The sequence below is a fragment of the Gorilla gorilla genome, chromosome 8 (assembly GCF_029281585.2).
Source record: "Gorilla gorilla gorilla isolate KB3781 chromosome 8, NHGRI_mGorGor1-v2.1_pri, whole genome shotgun sequence".
Classification (NCBI taxonomy): Eukaryota; Metazoa; Chordata; class Mammalia; order Primates; family Hominidae; genus Gorilla; species Gorilla gorilla.
In genome coordinates, this window is record NC_073232.2 from 63,739,241 (window position 1) to 63,757,978 (window position 18,738).

Genomic DNA, 18,738 nt, shown 5'->3' on the forward strand with positions numbered 1-18,738 from the left:
AAAACACAGTATCATTTATATTAGCAAAACTACTGAGACAGTAAAAGAGAGGGGATAAGTAGGTGGAAGAGGATTTTTAGGGCAGTGAAACTATTCTGTATGATAATGTAATGATGGATATATGACATTTTTCATTTGGCAAAATCCAAATTCTGGGGGGGCAAAATCCAAAGAATAGAACTGTACAACACTCTACGGTAAATTATGGACTTTAATTAAAAATAATATTTTAATCTTGGTTCATCAGTTGTAACAAATGTACCACACCAGTGCAACATGTTAAAAATAGAGGAAACTGTGAGTGGGAGAGAGGGAGTATACGAGAATTCTCTACTTTCTGTTCAGTTTTTCTGTAAACCTAAAACTGCTCTAAAAATAATAAGGTCTATTTATAAGAAAAAAAAAGTTATGTTTAAAAGTAAAATTAGAAACAGTTCTATGAGGTAGGTATTATTACTATCCTTCTTTTCCAGAAGAAAACAAATGGAGCTTAGGGGAGTTAAGTAACTTGCTCAAGGTCACATAGCTAAGGAATTATTGAACCACAATTAAAGGGTGCTGCCAATATTCAAACCCAGGCATTATAATTATATGGCGATATAAAGATAGATATATAAACACACACATATATGCATACATATATCCATATATGTAGGATCACTATCTCTATTCTGTAGACATGAAACTAAATAGAAAGAGAGAAGACATGAACACTGTAAGATTGTTAATTAGGAGATTCCCATAGACAAGCACTAAACTGTAACTGGGAAATCGGCAAGATGGCTATCAGAGGCCTTCACGCCCTTGTGGAGTGAACAGTAACTGACAACAGTTCAGCTCTCTGCCCGGGGCCTTATACTGGAAAATCAACATCTTCTACAAAAGTTTCTCTCTTCTTCAAAATATCCTTCTAAAGGTTTGGCCTTTGTTATATCTCCCTGGGATGGATAGGGAAAGGAGAAGGATGATAGAAGAAAAATGAGTCTTATTCCTTTCCCATGATCTTTCTGTCCTTAGCTTCCCACACCTTCTTTGTTTTCCACCTTGACTGTGTATCCTTGACAATCTCCTACCAGCAACCTCTACTCTACATGCCCTCATGATGAGTTCTTGTATTTCAGAAGGCATGCTCCCTGTCCTTGATGCATTTTTAATCTAGTTGTGGTAATGAAGCATCCAAATGCAAAACAGAACAATTTTGTTTCATTCATTGGGTCACTCGGGTAGCATGTATGTATTTATTGTAAGCCTACTCAGACTACTGATTCAACAAATATTTATTGTTTATTTAATAAGTACCAGGCATAATTCTTCCACACATCCTTGCTGTGCTGGAAACTTGGGATATATGTTAAGACATACCCTGTGCTTAGGTACTTACAGAAAACTAGGAGACAGACAAGTTCCAGGCAATATAGGATCAAACATGCAGCTTTGTAGTACAAACTGTACAAAAGGATTAAGAAAACAACAAACAGGATAGAGTAGAATTAGTCAGGGTAAGCCGCTTTAAAAAAAAAAAGGTGGGGGGCTATTCAATTTGGCCTTAAAGAACATTTTTGGAAGAGGAAAGAGGAGTCAGGGAGAGACAACTACTCTCATGCCTAGCAATTATTAACATCTGTAATGTAAACTGATTTGCACAAAGTCAAAGCAAAAAAAAAAAAATCTGCAGAACAGTATTGCACAGCAGGTCTATTTACAAGACAAATCATGTTACATTTATTAAAATAATAATTTTTAGGTGTAAGTAATAAAAAAGAATGGTAGCTCTTCCCAGAGAGCTAAGAGGAGCTCACTTACAGAATCTCATAATAATTAAGGGAACACGTAGAACATGAGGCAAACAGAACATCCTTTCTCACAACTGCCATCTCCCTAAAGCCTTGGTTGGTCACAGTTTCTTCCTCATTAACATTGACCGATTTGAGGAATGCTCATTACTAAAATACTGCCTGCCCTGGTTCAGAGCCTTATCTACCAGGAAACAGACTTATACCCCCTGGCCTAAGGAACTGCATGATTCCTTTTCCGCAGGGAAGCAGTAGGTTGCCCTTGCTATGGATTCAGAGAAGTACTCTGTAGTCAAAGGTCTTGGGGAGGCCTGGAACTGAATACCCACATTATCTCCTGCACCAAGTTGTTTGATAACTCTCCCTAGCACAAACAAGCTTTGTATTCTGTGGCTAAAACTGAAAGCCCTACTGATTTTCTTATCTTTAGCCTGTTACTTGTAAGCACGAGTGGGCTTCTATTCTTCATTGATTTATGCCTTAGATGCCAACTGTGTACAAGCCCGTGAGCTAGGTTTTCTGGCAGCTACAAATATGTCTCGGATTAAGAAAAAAAAAATAGTTGAAAATCTTGGGTCAGGGCAATTTATCTAATTCATACCAGTGTGCATCACTTGTCCCCGTAAAAGGAATTTGGAGCTCATCGTGATCTGCTCAGATGCTATCAAATGGCATTTTGTAAGCAGATCTCACACACATGCTGAAGGCAGGCCACTAATTTACAGTTTCACACAAATCCACTATTTGTTTACAAACCCCATAAATGACAGCAAATCACACAAATACCAAGCAGGTTTGTGTATTTTTACAGAGCAACCATTTCGAACACTTTCCATGAATGTTTTCTAGAAAGCTGATTTATTGCAGATTGGTTTCCTATTTGCAGAGCACATACATTTTAATGAATTACAAGCAGCATGGAGCAAAGCATGCATATTCTGGCAATAAAATGTCTAGAAACGCTTTGTTTCGGGTCTCGTGGAAAGCATAAAATGGATCCCTGTCACAACAAATTTAAAATGCTGACTGAGAAAAAGCTAATTACTCTCACAAAAAAAAAAAAAAATAAGTCAAGTCGATATTTTCAGAAGGAAGTACAACCTATTTAAAAGAAAGAGTCAGGGGTGGGAGAATTTTTTTTTTTATTAATTCGGCAAACTTTCAAGATACAATGCAGTATAGTACTGAAAGGTACTGATTCCAGGGTCAGATTGCATAGGGTAAAATACTTCCCCATTTAATTTGCTGTGTTATCTGAGGCTCAGTCTTCCCACCTGCACATTGGGACTAGGAATAATAAAAATAGTACTATTGTTATTACTCGGGATTAGACAAATGGCCTTAGCCTGGCACAGAGTTTGCATCAATAAGTGGAAGGTATTACCGTTGTTTTAATCAAATGCATATAGGAACCCAGTTAAAGGAAATATGAATATAGTTTTGCTTTTAAGGAATTTATATCTCAAGTTATGTTCACATAACTAGACACCAATTTAAAGCAATGAACAAGCATTTGTTTTTTTCTATGTAATGATGGCTAAATTGACTTAGAAAATATGGGAGAGGGACCTCTCTATAGGGAGAGAAATAAAAATCACTGAGAATTAGAACTAGAAAGATCTTTGTTGAGAATTAAATACAGAATCTCAGATAGATGCTAAAAAGTTAGTATTGTTCAATCACTAAATCAACATGTAAGTATCTACAACATCCCTACCAAATCTCTTTTACATGCCTACTTTTAAAACATGTATTATTTTTGTTAATACTTAAAATTTCATACTATACTTTGCCATCAGGATATTTGCATGGCTGTCAAGTCAAATGAGACCCCCAAGTACACATTCTTCTTATAAGCCCAAAAGTTTCCTTCATTGAAATTATCACAACTGAAATCAGAGTCCATATGTACTTTTTAATAACAGCTTTAGTGAGACATTATAGAATTTACCCATATAAAGAATAAATTCAATGGTTTTCGGTATATTCAGAGTTGTACAACCATTGTCACCATCAAATTTTAGAATGTTTTTATCACCCTAAAAAGAAATCCACACTGTGTTTTTTTTTTTTTTTTTTTTTTTTGAGACGGAGTCTTGCTCTGTTGCCCAGGCTGGAGTGCAGTGGCATGATCTTGGCCTGCTGCAACCTCTGTCTCCCAGGTTCAAGCAATTCTCTTCCCTCAGCCTCCTGAGTCGGTAGGACTACAGGCATGTGCCACCACACCTGGCTAATTTTTCGTATTTTTAGTAGGGATGGGGTTTCACCATGTTGGGCAGGCTGCTCTCAAACTTCTGACTTCAGGTGATCCGCCTGCCTCAGCCTCCCGAAGTGCTGGGATTATAAGCATGAGCCACCGCTCCCGGCCCACACTCTTAATAGTCACTCACCTTCTCCACTGTCCTCCTTCACTAATTTACTTTCTCTCTATATAGATTTGTCTGTTTTATATACTTCATGTAAATGAAATCACACAATATGTGTCATTTTACTTTTATTTACTTAACAAAATGCTTTCAAAGTCATCCATGTTGTAGCATATATCAAGTCCTTCACCCATTTTAAAGTCAAGTAATATTTTATTGTATGAATATACCACATTTTATTTACCCATCCATCAGCTGATGACCACTTGGGTTGTTTGCACTTTTTGAATATCATGAATAATAATGCTATTAACCTTTGTGTGTAAGTTTTTGTATAGACATGTGTTTCCAATTCTCTTGGGTATGTACCTAGGAGCAGAATTGCTAGGTCACACAGTTACAAGAAAGGGGTCCTGATCCAGACCCCAAGAGAGGGTTCTTGGATATCACACAAGAAAGAATTCAAGGCGAGTCCACAGAGTAAAGTGAAAGCAAGTGTATTAAGAAAGTAAAGGACTAAAGAATGGCTACTCCATAGACAGAGCAGCCCCCCAGGGCTGCTGGTTGCCCATATTGATGGTTATTTATTTCCTGATTGTATGCTAAGCAAGGGGTGGATTATTCATACCTTCCATTTTTACACCATTTAGGGTAACTTCCTGATGTTGCTGTGGCATTTGTAAACTGTCATGGTGCTGGTGGGAGTATAGCAGTGAGGACGACCAGAGGTCACTCTTGTCACCACATTGTATTGGTTTTGGTGGGTTTTAGCTGGGTTCTTTACCGAAACCTGTTTTATTAGCAAGGTCTTTATGATCTGCATCTTGTGCTGACTTCCTATCTTATTCTGTGAATTAGAGTGCCTTAACTGTCTGGGAATGCAGCCCAGTAGGTTTTAGCCTCATTTTACCCAGCTTCTACTCAAGATGGGGTTGCTCTGGCTCACACACCTCTGACAACACGGTAACCCCATGTTTAACATTTTGAGGAGTTGCCAATCTGTCTTCCAAAGAAGGCACACCATTTTCCAATCTCACCAGCTATGTGTAAAGGTTCAAATTTCTCTATATCCTTGCCAATACTTGTTATTGTCTATTATTTTTTATTCTAGTCGATATGGTGGGTGTGAAGTAGTATGTTAACTGTGATTTTGACTTGCATTTCCCGAATGACTAAGAATGTTAAGAATTTTTTTGTGTCCTTATAGGACTTTTGTATATCTTCTTTGGAGAAAGGTCTATTCAAGTGCTTTTCTCATCTTATTAATTATTCATCTTTTTATTATTAAGCTGTAAGTGTCTTCTAAAAATTATGGATATAAGTCCCTTATAACACCTATAATTAGCAAATATTTTCTCCCATTCCCTATTTGCTTTGTAAATAAGATGTGGAGATATTAATACTGAACTGAGAGTTTTGTCTTTACTTCTTAAGCTCTCCTCTTTTTATCCTCCCCATCTTCCATACTACCAACACACACACACACACACACACACACACACACACACACACACACACACATATCTTCCACCTCATTCTCCTTCAAAAGCAGTAATTTGCTCCCCAAAAGGGAAGACATAAGTGAAATGAGGGAGAACAAAAGAGGCAGTTAAGTTTCCAAATTCAGAGCATGTTAGGCCAAAGCAATTGAGAAAGAACAGGAACTTTTAATCTCTTCCAGCTTGGCTTTGAATGGCAAGAGCCAACCTGAAGGAAGGGAAGAAAAAGTTTAGTTACAAACAACAGATTTCAAAGAGAACTTATAATGTTGCCATTTACCTTATCAGTGTCTCTCCTGAAGAGTCTAGGCCTATTTAGAATGATAAAAGAGAGAGCTGCACAGTACTCCAATAACTCCACCTAAGGCAGGACTTTTTCTCTGTGTTACTCGCAGTTGGAGAGAATGCAAAGGAGTCTGGGATGATGTCAACACAGGACAGTAAAACTGAGGAACAGCTGCACAGCCAAAACAACTAAATTATTTAATCAGCCTGCTGGACCTGGCAGCAAGTAAGAGTAAGTTGGTTACATTAACCTCCTTTTCCCAAGAGGGTCCCTGGAATGTATAATCTGATATGTACTTCCTACTATATCATTAAGCAAGGGTGAGTTGAAATATGTTTTCTCTCTTTGCCTATTTTTTTGTCTTTTTTAAAAAACTTTCTTATAATGTCCCAATTAATAATTTAGTAAGTAAGAAATGTTATTTGCCCAAGACCTTGTCGGTGCCATAGAAGTATAAATATCCAGTGGATTATAACGTACATAAGTGCACCATCCAGGGACACAAATCAGAACAACTCAAGTTAGGATGAAATGTTTCCAAGATCCAATCATGGAAAATTGCAAATCAAAGGTAGAGAGTTCTTAAAAAGTTAGTGAGACAGAAGTCTTTTATTCCAAGAAAATCTCATCAAATGTTTTAAAGGGAAAATTGGACATGAAATTGACTTTAATACAAGCAAAGAAGTGGTTCTGATATGCTTTGTTTTCTACCTAAAACTCAGGAGATCTAAACATAGCATCCATGGCCCACTTCTCTTCACATAGATAAAGGAACGGTACTCACACCAGGTGGTAAAAAGTGAATTTGTTGACTTAATTTGGTTCTCCAATTTGGTGTTTTCAATAAAGTTCAGTTTTCCTCAAGGTATCTCGACTTTTACTCCCCCATTTGTGAATGTATAACCCCTGATTCAAATTGACTTTTAAGTGCTTTTTGTGACATATTAGGTTAATCTTTGCTACTTTTCTCTATGAAAAAAAAGTTTTTATTTGCTGCTTTCTTTAAAGATGTCATCATAGCCTCAACATTTAGATAAATACTTTTTTTTTTTTTTTTTTTTACTTTTCTCACTGACATTTCTCCATTGTGATTGGGTAAGCAATAATTAAAGGGAGCTATTTCTTAGCTGGAGATTAGTTAGGGGTTCTTCAAACCATTTGAAAAATGTAATTCATGTATAGAGACTTATCTTAGTATACATAAGAGAAGAAAGAAAATGAGTTAGCTTGTTACAGTAAGAAAGAGGAGATTGGATCCTGTTTTATAATTTCACAATTTTTTCCTCTTCCCCCAGGTACATCCTAGACTCTCAGAATAGACTCAAATACGTTCAATTAATTCAAATACATATTTTCACAGTACTATATGGGATAGTATAGAGATTAACGCAACCAGTTTATAAAGTCAGAGTTTTCTGTTCCATACTTGCACCTAAAACTCCTATTTTACAAACTAAAAATGGCTTCTCTAGTAAAATAAATCTGAGTCCTAAAATAATCTCTAATATTTATTGTCTCGATTTGAGTCAAATATGGGATAAGTAGAGTATACTGCAGTGACAATAACAGTGAACACTTAGAGAGTCAAGTAAATTACTTGAACTTGTCTTTCAAAACACAGCCTACGAAAATATTGAGATTACTGTGTTTGGTCTGGATAGGTTTTTGACCAAGAAACTCTGTACCTGTAAGTATACACAACTTTTCAAAGAGACTAGAGAAAACTCTCATTTGTTCTTGAAGAAGGAGTGATTCACTATACAAAGGAAATTGTTCTAGTATGTTATATAAAGGAAAGAGAAAAAGGTTCACTAAATTACTACATGTTCTCACTTATAAGTGACAGCTAAACATTGAATGCACATGGACATAAAAATGAGGACAACAGACACTGTGAACTACTAGAGGAGGATAGGGCGTGGGGGTTGAAAAACTATTTATTGGATACTTACGCTCACTACCTGGGTGACAAGATCCATTCCCTAAAGCTCAGCATCATGCAATATACTTGTGTAACAAACCTGTTCATGTACCCCTGTATCTAAAATAGAAATTGGGTGGGCGCCGTGGCTCATGCCTGTAATCCCAGCACTTTGTGAGGCCAAGGCGGGCGGATCACCTGAGGTCAGGAGTTCAAGACCAGCCTGGCCAATATGGCAAAACCCTGTCTCTACTAAAAATACAAAAATTAGTCAGGTATGGAGGCACACACCCGTAATCCCAGCCACTCGGGAGACTGAGGCACAAAAATCTCTTGAAACGGGGCGATGAAGGTTGCAGTGAGCTGAGATCGCACCACTGCACTCCAGCCTGGGCAACAGAGTGAGATTTCATCTCAAAAACATAACAATAAAATAAAATAGAAGTTGAATTTTTAAAACAATAGTAATAATGCCAATGAACAAACAAAAAGAATGAAGAGATTCATTCCTGTACTATAATCTCATGGGGAGAAACTCACAAGTGGGTGGTATATTTATGCTAGAAATTTTAGAAGGGGGTAGGTGGGGGCTGAGGTGGGCCATGGCAGAAATCACCCCTAAATCCTTTATTTTTTATTTTAATTTTTTCATTTTCAGAACAAGATTCCCCAGGTGTTGTACCCTTGCCTTCTTGTCACACTTAACTATCCATATCACTTTCAATATCATTATGTTCAATGCTCTTTTTGTCTGGTTACACTTGTTTCTCTCAGTCTCTGTCTTTCCATATTACTTTTAAATTGTTTTCTCTTCTGCTGGAAGTATTGTTTTACAATGAATATTCAGAATGAATAGTCAATAAGAAATAAGTCCACATGCAAACCATCCACCCTCACCTGGGTTATTTTGCAGTAGCTCTCTAACTGGCCTTTCCCTCAGTAATCCATTCTTCTCACAAGTGTCAGAGAGATGTTATTAAAACATAACTCAGCTTATGTCACTTTACTACTTACAACCGTAAAAATCTCCCCATTACATTTAGAATAAAAACCAGACTCCTTATCATGACTGGCAGAACCCTCTGCAACTTGGTCCTGCTTAATTTTCTGTAGCCTCCTCTCAACACACTACCACCATCCACAAATATTCCTTCTGTTCTTTAAGAGCAGCAAACTCATTCCTACTTTAAAATGGTGTGTCTGCTCTTCCTTCCACCAGATGCACATGGCTCCCCATACGTTCATTTAGATCTTGGTTTAAATATCACCTCCTCAGAGAGTTCTTCCCTTGGTAATTACAGAAGTAGCCTTCTCACTTGATGTTATTTTCCTTCCTTCCTTATCATAGTATCCTTCATTGAAACACATGCTATGAGAGAGCGCAGCCCTGAATCTCCAGGCCCTGAAACAATTCCTGGCACATGGCAAGTGCTCCATAAATATTTGTCAAACGAACAAAGCTATAAACTTCTTTGTTGAAGGCTTTAATGGTACTGCTTTCCTTTCAAAATTATCTGGGGTTCTTTCATCTTCTTGTGGCTATTTGAGAAAGACAGCTCAATTATTATGCAAGCACATTTCCCCTTAATGTTATGTGACTTCAGTATTGCTTTTGCTCTTCCAAATTTGCTTCACTTTATCTGATATATAATTTAGTTTCTCATTGTGCCTGTTCATTCAACTTGCGTTAAACACTTTGTTTGTACTGGGTACTGTATTTACATGTCTACTTTGCATTTTATGTGTTTACTTCATTTTTACATCCTGAAAACAAATGTATGAGTACTTAATCATCTGTTTCCATTTTAATTCAGCATTGGTATGGACTGTACTATGGCTCACACAATCCAAACACAAATTAAGGCATCTTCTGATTAGAAAATCTGACATAAAATACTAAAACATTTCTTTGGTCAGAATTATTTATAGAGCTATGGCTTTTGTTACACAAAATAGCAAATACTTTTACAGCTGTGGAAAAGAAAGACGATTAAAGAATTTCATGAAGTCTTTGTTTTGTTGGGTTTTTTTTTTTAGGAGGTTGATTGGGGCTAATAAATTTGTGCTTTAGTTTGATTTAAAAACAACAACACACAATGTCACCAGAGAGTCTTCAGTGTATTCAATAAAAAAAGCAAAAGGCAAAAGACCAACTTGGAAAAGTAGTTTTATATTTACAGAGGTTATAGGTCAGCACATTCAGAGAGAAATATAGCCAGTACTTTTTCTCATAAATTTTTTATACTTGAACATAGGAGTCAGATGTGACAATGTTCTGCTTCACTTTGTGTTCACATAGATGAAGGAGACCAGTAAGTCATAGCAAAGCTGACTTCAATAAACCACCAGCTAAGAATCTGTATATGGATCACAGAATTACTGGTATAGTCAGTACCTAGAGACAAAAGCATTTTCACTATCTTTCTAACTTATCCCTTCTTATAGCCCTACTCCAGAAATTCTTTAACCTCATGAGACTAAAAGTCACTGATCCTACCACTTCTCACTGGCCATTGCCCATCTGGTGCTTGTCTCCTCCTTGCCCTGTTTAAATTCCTAGGTCAATCATTACAATCACTCTCCATATGCACACTCAACTCCCCATTCCCTCTATCAACCTCCCAACTTCGCTTGGCAAAACAACAATCCTGGTTAAATCCAATTCTATATCTACCTGGAAAGTGAATCCAGGTAAACGAATGAGGCTAAAAAACAGACACATAATCAAATGTTCTAGTGTCCAAGAGGGCTTAATATTCCCCTCTGCTTGACTAAACTTTTGACTAAACTTTAGACAGTCAGCTTCCTGACTCAAGGCTCCTGATTTCCCTTTACTTAGAGCACTTACTTTTAAAGAAATTTCAACTGAAAATTCTTAATCTGCCTCTTTGTGATGAAAATCTTCTCCCAGCTGATTTCACACCCAGGAATGTCCTTCTCAAGGACCTTGGAACCATCCTTTTGAAATGTAATCTTAGAAGAAAAGAGACAGATCCTTTTCTCTCAGTCTCTTGGGAGGATGGGAGCCTAACTTCCATCAGGAACAAATAGCAAACACAGATGGCCTAATCACAATGAACAACTGCCTTCCTCCTAGAGTAGCCCCACTGGAGTTCACCTATGTGACTTTTCCACTAGCTCACCCCAGTGCTTAAAAGCTCTCCTACCTTTTGTTCTATGGAGTTAATTCTCCTTCCCCTACTGCAATAATCTTGAATAAGATTTGGGATTACTAACATCAAGCAGGGCCTTAATGATGCCTAGCAATCATACTTGCTTTCTGTATCACTATGAAAATAGAATATATCAGAACAGGCTTTCCACAGCTCCAGCCATTACATCAATCCACCCACCTGCATGTGTAACCAGATAGTCTACCTTCCCTGTTTCTAGAGGCACTACAGCGCCTATTCTCTTGTGCTTACTCAAGGGGCTTGCTTATATGTGCAAACCTCTCTGTCCCCTGCTTCAGTAATATATTCTGTTCTTCTCTCAACCTGACTTTCCCTTTCCTACCTGTTGACCCCATTTCTCTCCTTATCTTTTCACCTAAATTAAAATCTAAGCTTTGCTGACTCTTCTCTAAGTTATTCTCTTCTCTTGGATTTTAACAAGCAAAAAGCTCCTGATTTTCCTCCTACTTCCACAGGCTTTCCTGGTCCCTCTTCATTCCTCAGTCTCTTAAAGTAGAAACGTGAAGAATCAGTCAAGGCCTTATGCCTTCCTCTTCATTCATTCATTCATTCATTCCCTTTTATCCCTATAGAGCTCCCTTCCCTTTTCTGATACAGACCACTGTTCACGTATATCCAATTTTCAATATTTTGTCAGGACTCCCAGCAAAATGTATTTTTGTGCTCATATGTCTTAGTATATGTAAATGATCTTTCAATAACTATCTCTTTTTTTTTGGTTTTAAGCTTTTCTCTCGGCATGATGTTTTTAAGATCTATTCATGGTTTTATAATAATTGTTGGCTGCTCCCTTCTTCAGGGTTCTGCCTTGTATTCATCTGCATTTGGTCCCACAGAATGATATTCAGATAGCCAATAGCTCCCTCTACATAAACAATGCTACAAGAAACCATCTACCTGCCAAAGATCACTTAAGCTTCTGATTTTACTCCAGCCTCTCTCCCTGAGCTTCTTATCTCTCCACCTCAATGTACTGTTCTTCCAGTCTTCTTCACGTCAATTCATAACAACTCCATCCTTCTAATTATTTACAACAGAAACCTCAGGGTTTCCCCTTGATTCCTCTCTTTCTCTCATTTTACAAGTTTACCGCAATGGTAAAGCTTTTCAGTTTTACCTTCAAAATATAGTCACAATCGGCTGGGTGTGGTGGCTCACGCCTGTAATCCCAGCACTTTGGGAGGCCGAGGCAGGCAGATCACGAGGTCAGGAGTTTGAGATCGGCCTGACCAACATAGTGAAACCCCGTCTCTACTAAAAATACAAAAAAATTAGCCGGGCATGGTGGCAGGCACCTGTAATCCCAGCTACTCAGGAGGCCGAGTCAGGAGAATGACTTGAACCAGGGAGGTGGAGGTTGCAGTAAGCCGAGATCACGCCATTGCACTCCAGCCTGGGCGACAGAGCAAGACACTGTCTCAAAAAAAAAAAAATATATATATATATATATATAGAGAGAGAGAGAGAGAGAGACAGAGAGAGAGAGAGAGAGAGTCACAATCTGACGATGTTTCAATCTCCTTCTCCCACAGTGAACAAAGTCACCACTATTGTTCCCTGGATTATTGTAGCAGCCTCTTTATTTTTTTTTCAACACAGCAGCCACAACAATTTTGTTAAAAATCTAAGTCAAATAAGTTCATTGCTCTGCCTAGAGCCATCCAGTGACTTCTATCTCACTCTAAGTAAAAGCTAAATTAATTGCAATGTCCTAAGTGGCCCTCCATTACTTGGCTGCACTTATAGCACTCTAGACACACTTTTTTTCTGACTCCATCCTCCAATTCTGTCACCATGACCTCCCCCATACACTATTCCTGTATGACATTTTCTCCTGTTAATCTCTCTATTGTCAATTCACTTCAAAAGACTTAGACTTTAACCTTTAGAGAAAAAGTTTGAAATTTCCTACACCACCAATGTATCTCTATTTCCTCAGCAAACAGGAAAAGCCAATTTTTTAATCTTTTCAACCTGAAACAAAACTCATATGCCCAATACCTTTAGGAGAACAACTGTAGACTACATTCCGTATAAAGCTCATCAATTTGAACGGAAAAACTTCCTCCTGCTGCTGCTGTTATGAATCCCAGTCTACAAAAGGATAGCCTAATGTGTGTTGTTTCTCCTCTTTCTCAAAACCATAGCTTTGTGGGTTCAGAGAAAAACAACTAAAAGTGGCATTCCACTTTCAGGCAGAAAATTATGTGTATCAAACATACTTATATGGTAATAAAATATGTGCCCAACTACTAATCCTAGTTGTAAATTGCTAATCTGAAGCTTCAGAGTGGTGATAACTACAATTTTACTTTACACTAGTTAAAATAAGAGAAATATGCCAGTTCCCATTCTAGTAAGTCAAAGTAACATGGTATTTATCACAACAAAAAGTTTGTCTCCCTCTATAATTAGGTTGATTTGCACCTTTCTGCATATAAATGTCAGACATGCTAAGCTGCTTTCTATATGAAGCCAAATATATAGCTCATCCCAGAGTTCAAAAATTTTTTAAGGATCTCTGCAGTTTGTGATTCCTCATCACACAGCTGTGAAAGAAGCCAGCCAAGCAGGCTGGATCCCATCTCAAAAAGTTCAAAGGCTAAAAACAATTACCTCTTCAAGGACATCAGCGAGCTTGCTGAGGATCTCTTCAGGAAGGCTCTGGAATGTTGGAACGCTGAAAAACAAAACAGAATAGTGCTGAACACATGAACCACAACTTACTTTCATAAGTAATAAAAATGACCATGAATCTAATTAAAACACAAAACTATTTCATGACAAGGAATCTGCCAAAAAAAAAAAAAAATGCATTAGCCACACAACCTGAAAAAAAAGAACAAAGTTGCAGATGAAGATCAAAGCAATCATTTAAGCATGGTTTGATGTCTAACAGGGAAAAGGCATGGAGTATGAAAAAAAAACTTGGAGTCTGGACAGACTGAGTCCAAATCACTGTTACCTTTATCTGTGTGACCATGGATATGTAAACCGAATATAAAATTTTAAGCCCCCCAGTCAACTGATGGATGCCCCTCTTGGCCAAGGGCATTCCAAAGTAAACCTGAAAAACTAGTTCAGGCCATGACGGGAAGGAAGGGATTGGACATGCCTCGTTATACCCTCCTCCCTTTGGATTTCAGTCACAACTTACTAGAATTAACATTCAAATAGAAATAGAAATCTTAAGACTCGTTGTAAGTCTTAAAATAGAAATCTTAAGACTGACAAAACAGACTCTTTATAGAAATAAGATACCAAATTCCAACCTGACTCTAGTATAGAATCACATGACAGATAGCATACCCTGAAAGAAATTGAAGTATTTTACCCCAAAATATATTCCTTTGACATATTTTGAAAATTATTTCTCTCCTGTAGAGCTGTCTCTTGTGGGGAAAGTCTACATTCTATACAGAATCCCCTTTGCTTTCCAGGTCTTTTCCCTAATCTAGGAGAGAATTAACTAAGAGTCTGGCATCTTTTTATGTCTGATAAGAGTTCTGAAGCCTGCTACCTGGAGGCTTCATCTGCATAATAAGAACCTTGGTCTCCACAACCCCTTATCTTAATCCAGAAACTCCTTTTATTCATTCTGGGTCTTCAGATAATAACTTAACTCTTATAACCAATTGCCAGTCAGAAAACCTTCTAATCCACCTATGACCTAGAAGCTCCCACTTTGAGTTTCTTGCCTTTCCAGACCAAACCAATGTATACCTTATACGTACTGATGGATGTCTGCCTGTAACTTCTGTCCCCCTAAAATGTATAAAATCAAGCTGTAAACCAACCACCCTGGGCATATGGTCTCAGGACTTCCTGGGGCTGTGTCATGGATCGTGGTCCTCACATTTGGCTCAGAATGAATCTCTTCAAATATTTTACAGAGTTTGACTCTTTTTGTTGATAGGTGCCTCAACATACAATGAGGAGAAAAACACTCTCTCCTCTGTTAGTCTGCTGTCACCAGGTTCCTTCAAGCTCTATTTCCCTTTCCAGGTCTTCCTCCATACACACACCTTTCTCCAGGCCGACTCCTAACCATTATTGAAGACACAGGTTGATTGATGATGCATTCAGATCTGCAAACATTCACTTAACAACTTTGGAAAGCTTCCCACTCTCCTCAACCCCTCTCCAGCTAGGTCAAGTTCTCCTATCACGATCTCTTTAATCTCGTACTACAAGTGTAATTAGATAATTAATTGGATTTTTGTTACTGAATGTCTTCTCTGCTAGAATTAAAAATCCACAAAAATAAGAACTATATCTGTCTTTTTCAACCCCCTGTATTTTCAGCGATTTATAAATAACAAACAACATATTTTGAATGTAGTTATGAAAGCATGGATTTGTGAATGCTTCATAGGACAGTGATTAGACCTGAAGAGTTCTACCCATGAAATATATTAGCTTAGTTTGCTCCAATACATCAAAATACAATGTTAGTTCCCTTCTTTTCATCCTGTTCTCTTATTTCTCCCCATTAAACAGTAAAAAAAAAAATACTAAATGATGTCAAATGCACAAACCAATAAAACTTACTTTATGCAAAATTATAATAACTTTAAATTAAAAAAAAACAAAAGGTTATCAACATATAATTCCTGAAACTTCACTGGAAAATCTAACTGGGATGTGGAACTATAGTCTTAATTAATCATACCTTAATGTCTGAATGGAGAAAAGGCTATAACTGAGTGCATATACATTTGTATGCCTGATGTTTGACTTATAGCATAATTTTGGCTTGATTACAATGATACCATAAAAGAAACAATAATGCGCTCTTTTGGTAAAAGCATGAAAATTTTGTTGTTAATTTGTCACTTTGATTTCCATTACTTAGGGTAAGGCTTATTGATGAAATCTCAAGGTTTTATGCAGAGGTGTAACAATTCACCCAGGACCATCTGTTGCACCAGATTTACTGCTATGGTCTGAGCCATGTGGGGTTTAATTTCCAGAAGGCAGTCTATTTCAGCAGCTGGACGGACCATATCACATAAAGACAGAAGGAGATAGAGGAAGCTGTTGCCATGAGTTACGTAGGTTGAAAAATTTAGTCCTGCCTTGTTCTTTTAATGAGCTATATTTCAGTTTCTTCTGAGATGAATAATTAGAGTGCTTCTATCCCATTAGGTATTTGTGGAAAATACAAACTAGAACTGAGTTTTTCTCATTTTATTATAATTGGCTTCCTTCTTTAGACCAGCTTATTCCTATTATACTACACCTATTATTTTACTTTAGGCTCTGGCTATTCCTAGCCATACTACAGTATTTTCATTTCCATGAGAGTTCTTATCCAAGAGAAGAAATTTACTTGACTATATAATGCATTAAGTGAAAACAAAAGCATCAGGTTTTAGGATGGCATTTTAAATATATCATCTTTCACAATTTTAAATGCCTTTTTTAAATGCCTCAAAACATTGAGCAGCATTTATTGCTAATACAAATTAAGGATGATTTTTAAGAAGAAACACTCTAAAATATTACCAGTAACAACTGAAGCACTTCTGGACTTCACAAAAAGAAAACCATTTAACAGGAAAAATAAGTGCCTTCACTGTCATAAATTACTGTGGAAACACTTTTCTAGCCATCTTTACAATTCTAAGATTTATATTCTGCAAACACTAGATAAATTCTGTCACGTAATTAATTTGCTTTCTAAAAAGCAAATTAGACCAGTCGGTCTACTAGTAGCGTACACACTAGGAACAAAACAATTCAGAATGTTTATAGTTTGAAATTCTACCCATGAAATATATTAGTTTACTTTCCTCCAATACATCAAAATACATCATTTTAGACTCCACTAAATTATATATAAAATAATTCAAAATAAAGTTGTCTATCCTTTAGAAAACTGAAAGCAAAATAATTGCAAGGACAAACTTCCAGATAAAATGTTTAAACATTAGAGAAGAATATTTTCAGTTATGCAAAAAAAAAATTTATTGTAACAATTTACATGCTAATTATGAGTAATTCTTACAGATGCATTACCTATTGTTTTGGTTGCCTAAGGACTTGCAATAGGACCGAAGTTACAGAATGCACTAGAATGTAATATAATAGAGATGATCTAATGTGCAGTGCTTTTCCATTGGTTTTTCTAATTGAATGTAGCAACGACTTAGAATTTGTAATGACAATAATAGAAGATGAGATTTGAGTAGTTTCTATTTGCCAGGCACTGAGCTAAGGGTTTTATAGACAATATAAATTTCATTTTTACAACAACCTTATCAAATAGCCATTCTTATTGTCATCTATTGTATAGATAAGACAACTGAGACCTTGAAAGTCTGCCTGAGGTCATTCCACTCAGCACTGGTGAAGAAAGGATGAAACATCCCCTGTAAATGATGGTGGAGCTGATTGCTTGCTCACCGAGCTACATACTTTTCAATGAATGTACTAAAAAATGCCTTTCAAAACAACACTTTATTCTTTTAAATAGTGATATGGAAATAAATAAATAATATTAGTAACATTTGATTTAGTGACTTCATTTATTTCCAAACATTTTATTATAAAGAATGTCAAATAAATTGAAAGTCTGGAATAATAAAGATCGCCTCTATCCCCAACACACAGAATCACAACTGTTAACATGTATCATTTTTTATTTATCTACTCTCAATCCATGTATTCTTCTGTGTGTGTGCACAGATTAATGGATATACAGTTATTTTTGAATGAAACATTTGAGGGTAAGTTGCCAATATGAAACAATTTCAATACTTCAGCATACACATCCTAAAAATAAAAACATTCTCCTAAGTATATAGCCTTAATACCATGATCATACCTAACAAAATTAACTATAAATCTACACTATCATCTAGTATTTATTCCACATTCAAATATTACCTATTGTCCAAAAGTGTCTTTATCAATTGTTTTTTGTTTTGTTTTGTTTTCAAACCAAGTCCAGTCAAAATCTGAACACTGCTTTTGGCTGTTATTCTTCTCTATAGTCTCTCATTTTATGACAACCCTCCCACATTTGCCCATATGACACTGACATTTTGAAGGGACAGCTGTATTAGTAGATGTCCCATTTTCTTAATTCATCTTAGTAATTTTATTTATGTTAACCTATTACATGAAAACAATAGCTAAGAGGGGGAAAACCTAGGTACAAAAAATTTTATTAAAGCATGTGTCAATAAAAACAAAAATTGGGAGCACACATAGAATAACATAATTACATGCAGCAGGAGTTCTCAAAATGTGGTCTGGGAACACAGGGATTTCCTGTGACCCTTTTGTATGGGTCTTCAAAGGTCAAAACTATTTCCATAAATTGGAGTTTGCCTTTTTCACTTATTATTTCACATGTACACAGTAGAATTCTCCAGAGATCACCTGACATAGAATGATATTATCACTTTAATGACTAATGGGATGCATGCTTGTTTGTTCTCGGGTCTTCTAAAATTTTTAAGGTAGTAGGTTTATGATAGGTGTGCTGTTTACAAAAATTAGTATGCTATCAGCACTTCCACTGTGCTCTTACTAGTCATTACACCTGCTATAATCTCTGTAACCTTATTATCATCATCCATTAGGTCATTCTTTTGAAATCCTTAAGTTTTCTGTGTGCTTGAGTAGAAAAACAACAAGTAAATACATTTGGATACCTTATTTATCAATAA

The 18,738-nt window shown here is 36.6% G+C and overlaps 1 protein-coding gene across 3 annotated transcripts in view; it reads right to left on the reverse strand.

Annotated features, from left to right (window-relative positions):
- Positions 1-18,738, reverse strand: part of PRKG1 (protein kinase cGMP-dependent 1) — a 1,413,735-nt gene that overhangs the window by 369,189 nt on the left and 1,025,808 nt on the right. For all 3 annotated transcript variants that reach the window (XM_055354062.2, XM_019034965.4, XM_019034964.4), the window contains exon 5: positions 13,676-13,739. In XM_055354062.2, the coding sequence (XP_055210037.1) occupies positions 13,676-13,739 (64 nt within the window). The remainder of the gene's footprint in view (positions 1-13,675; positions 13,740-18,738) is intronic.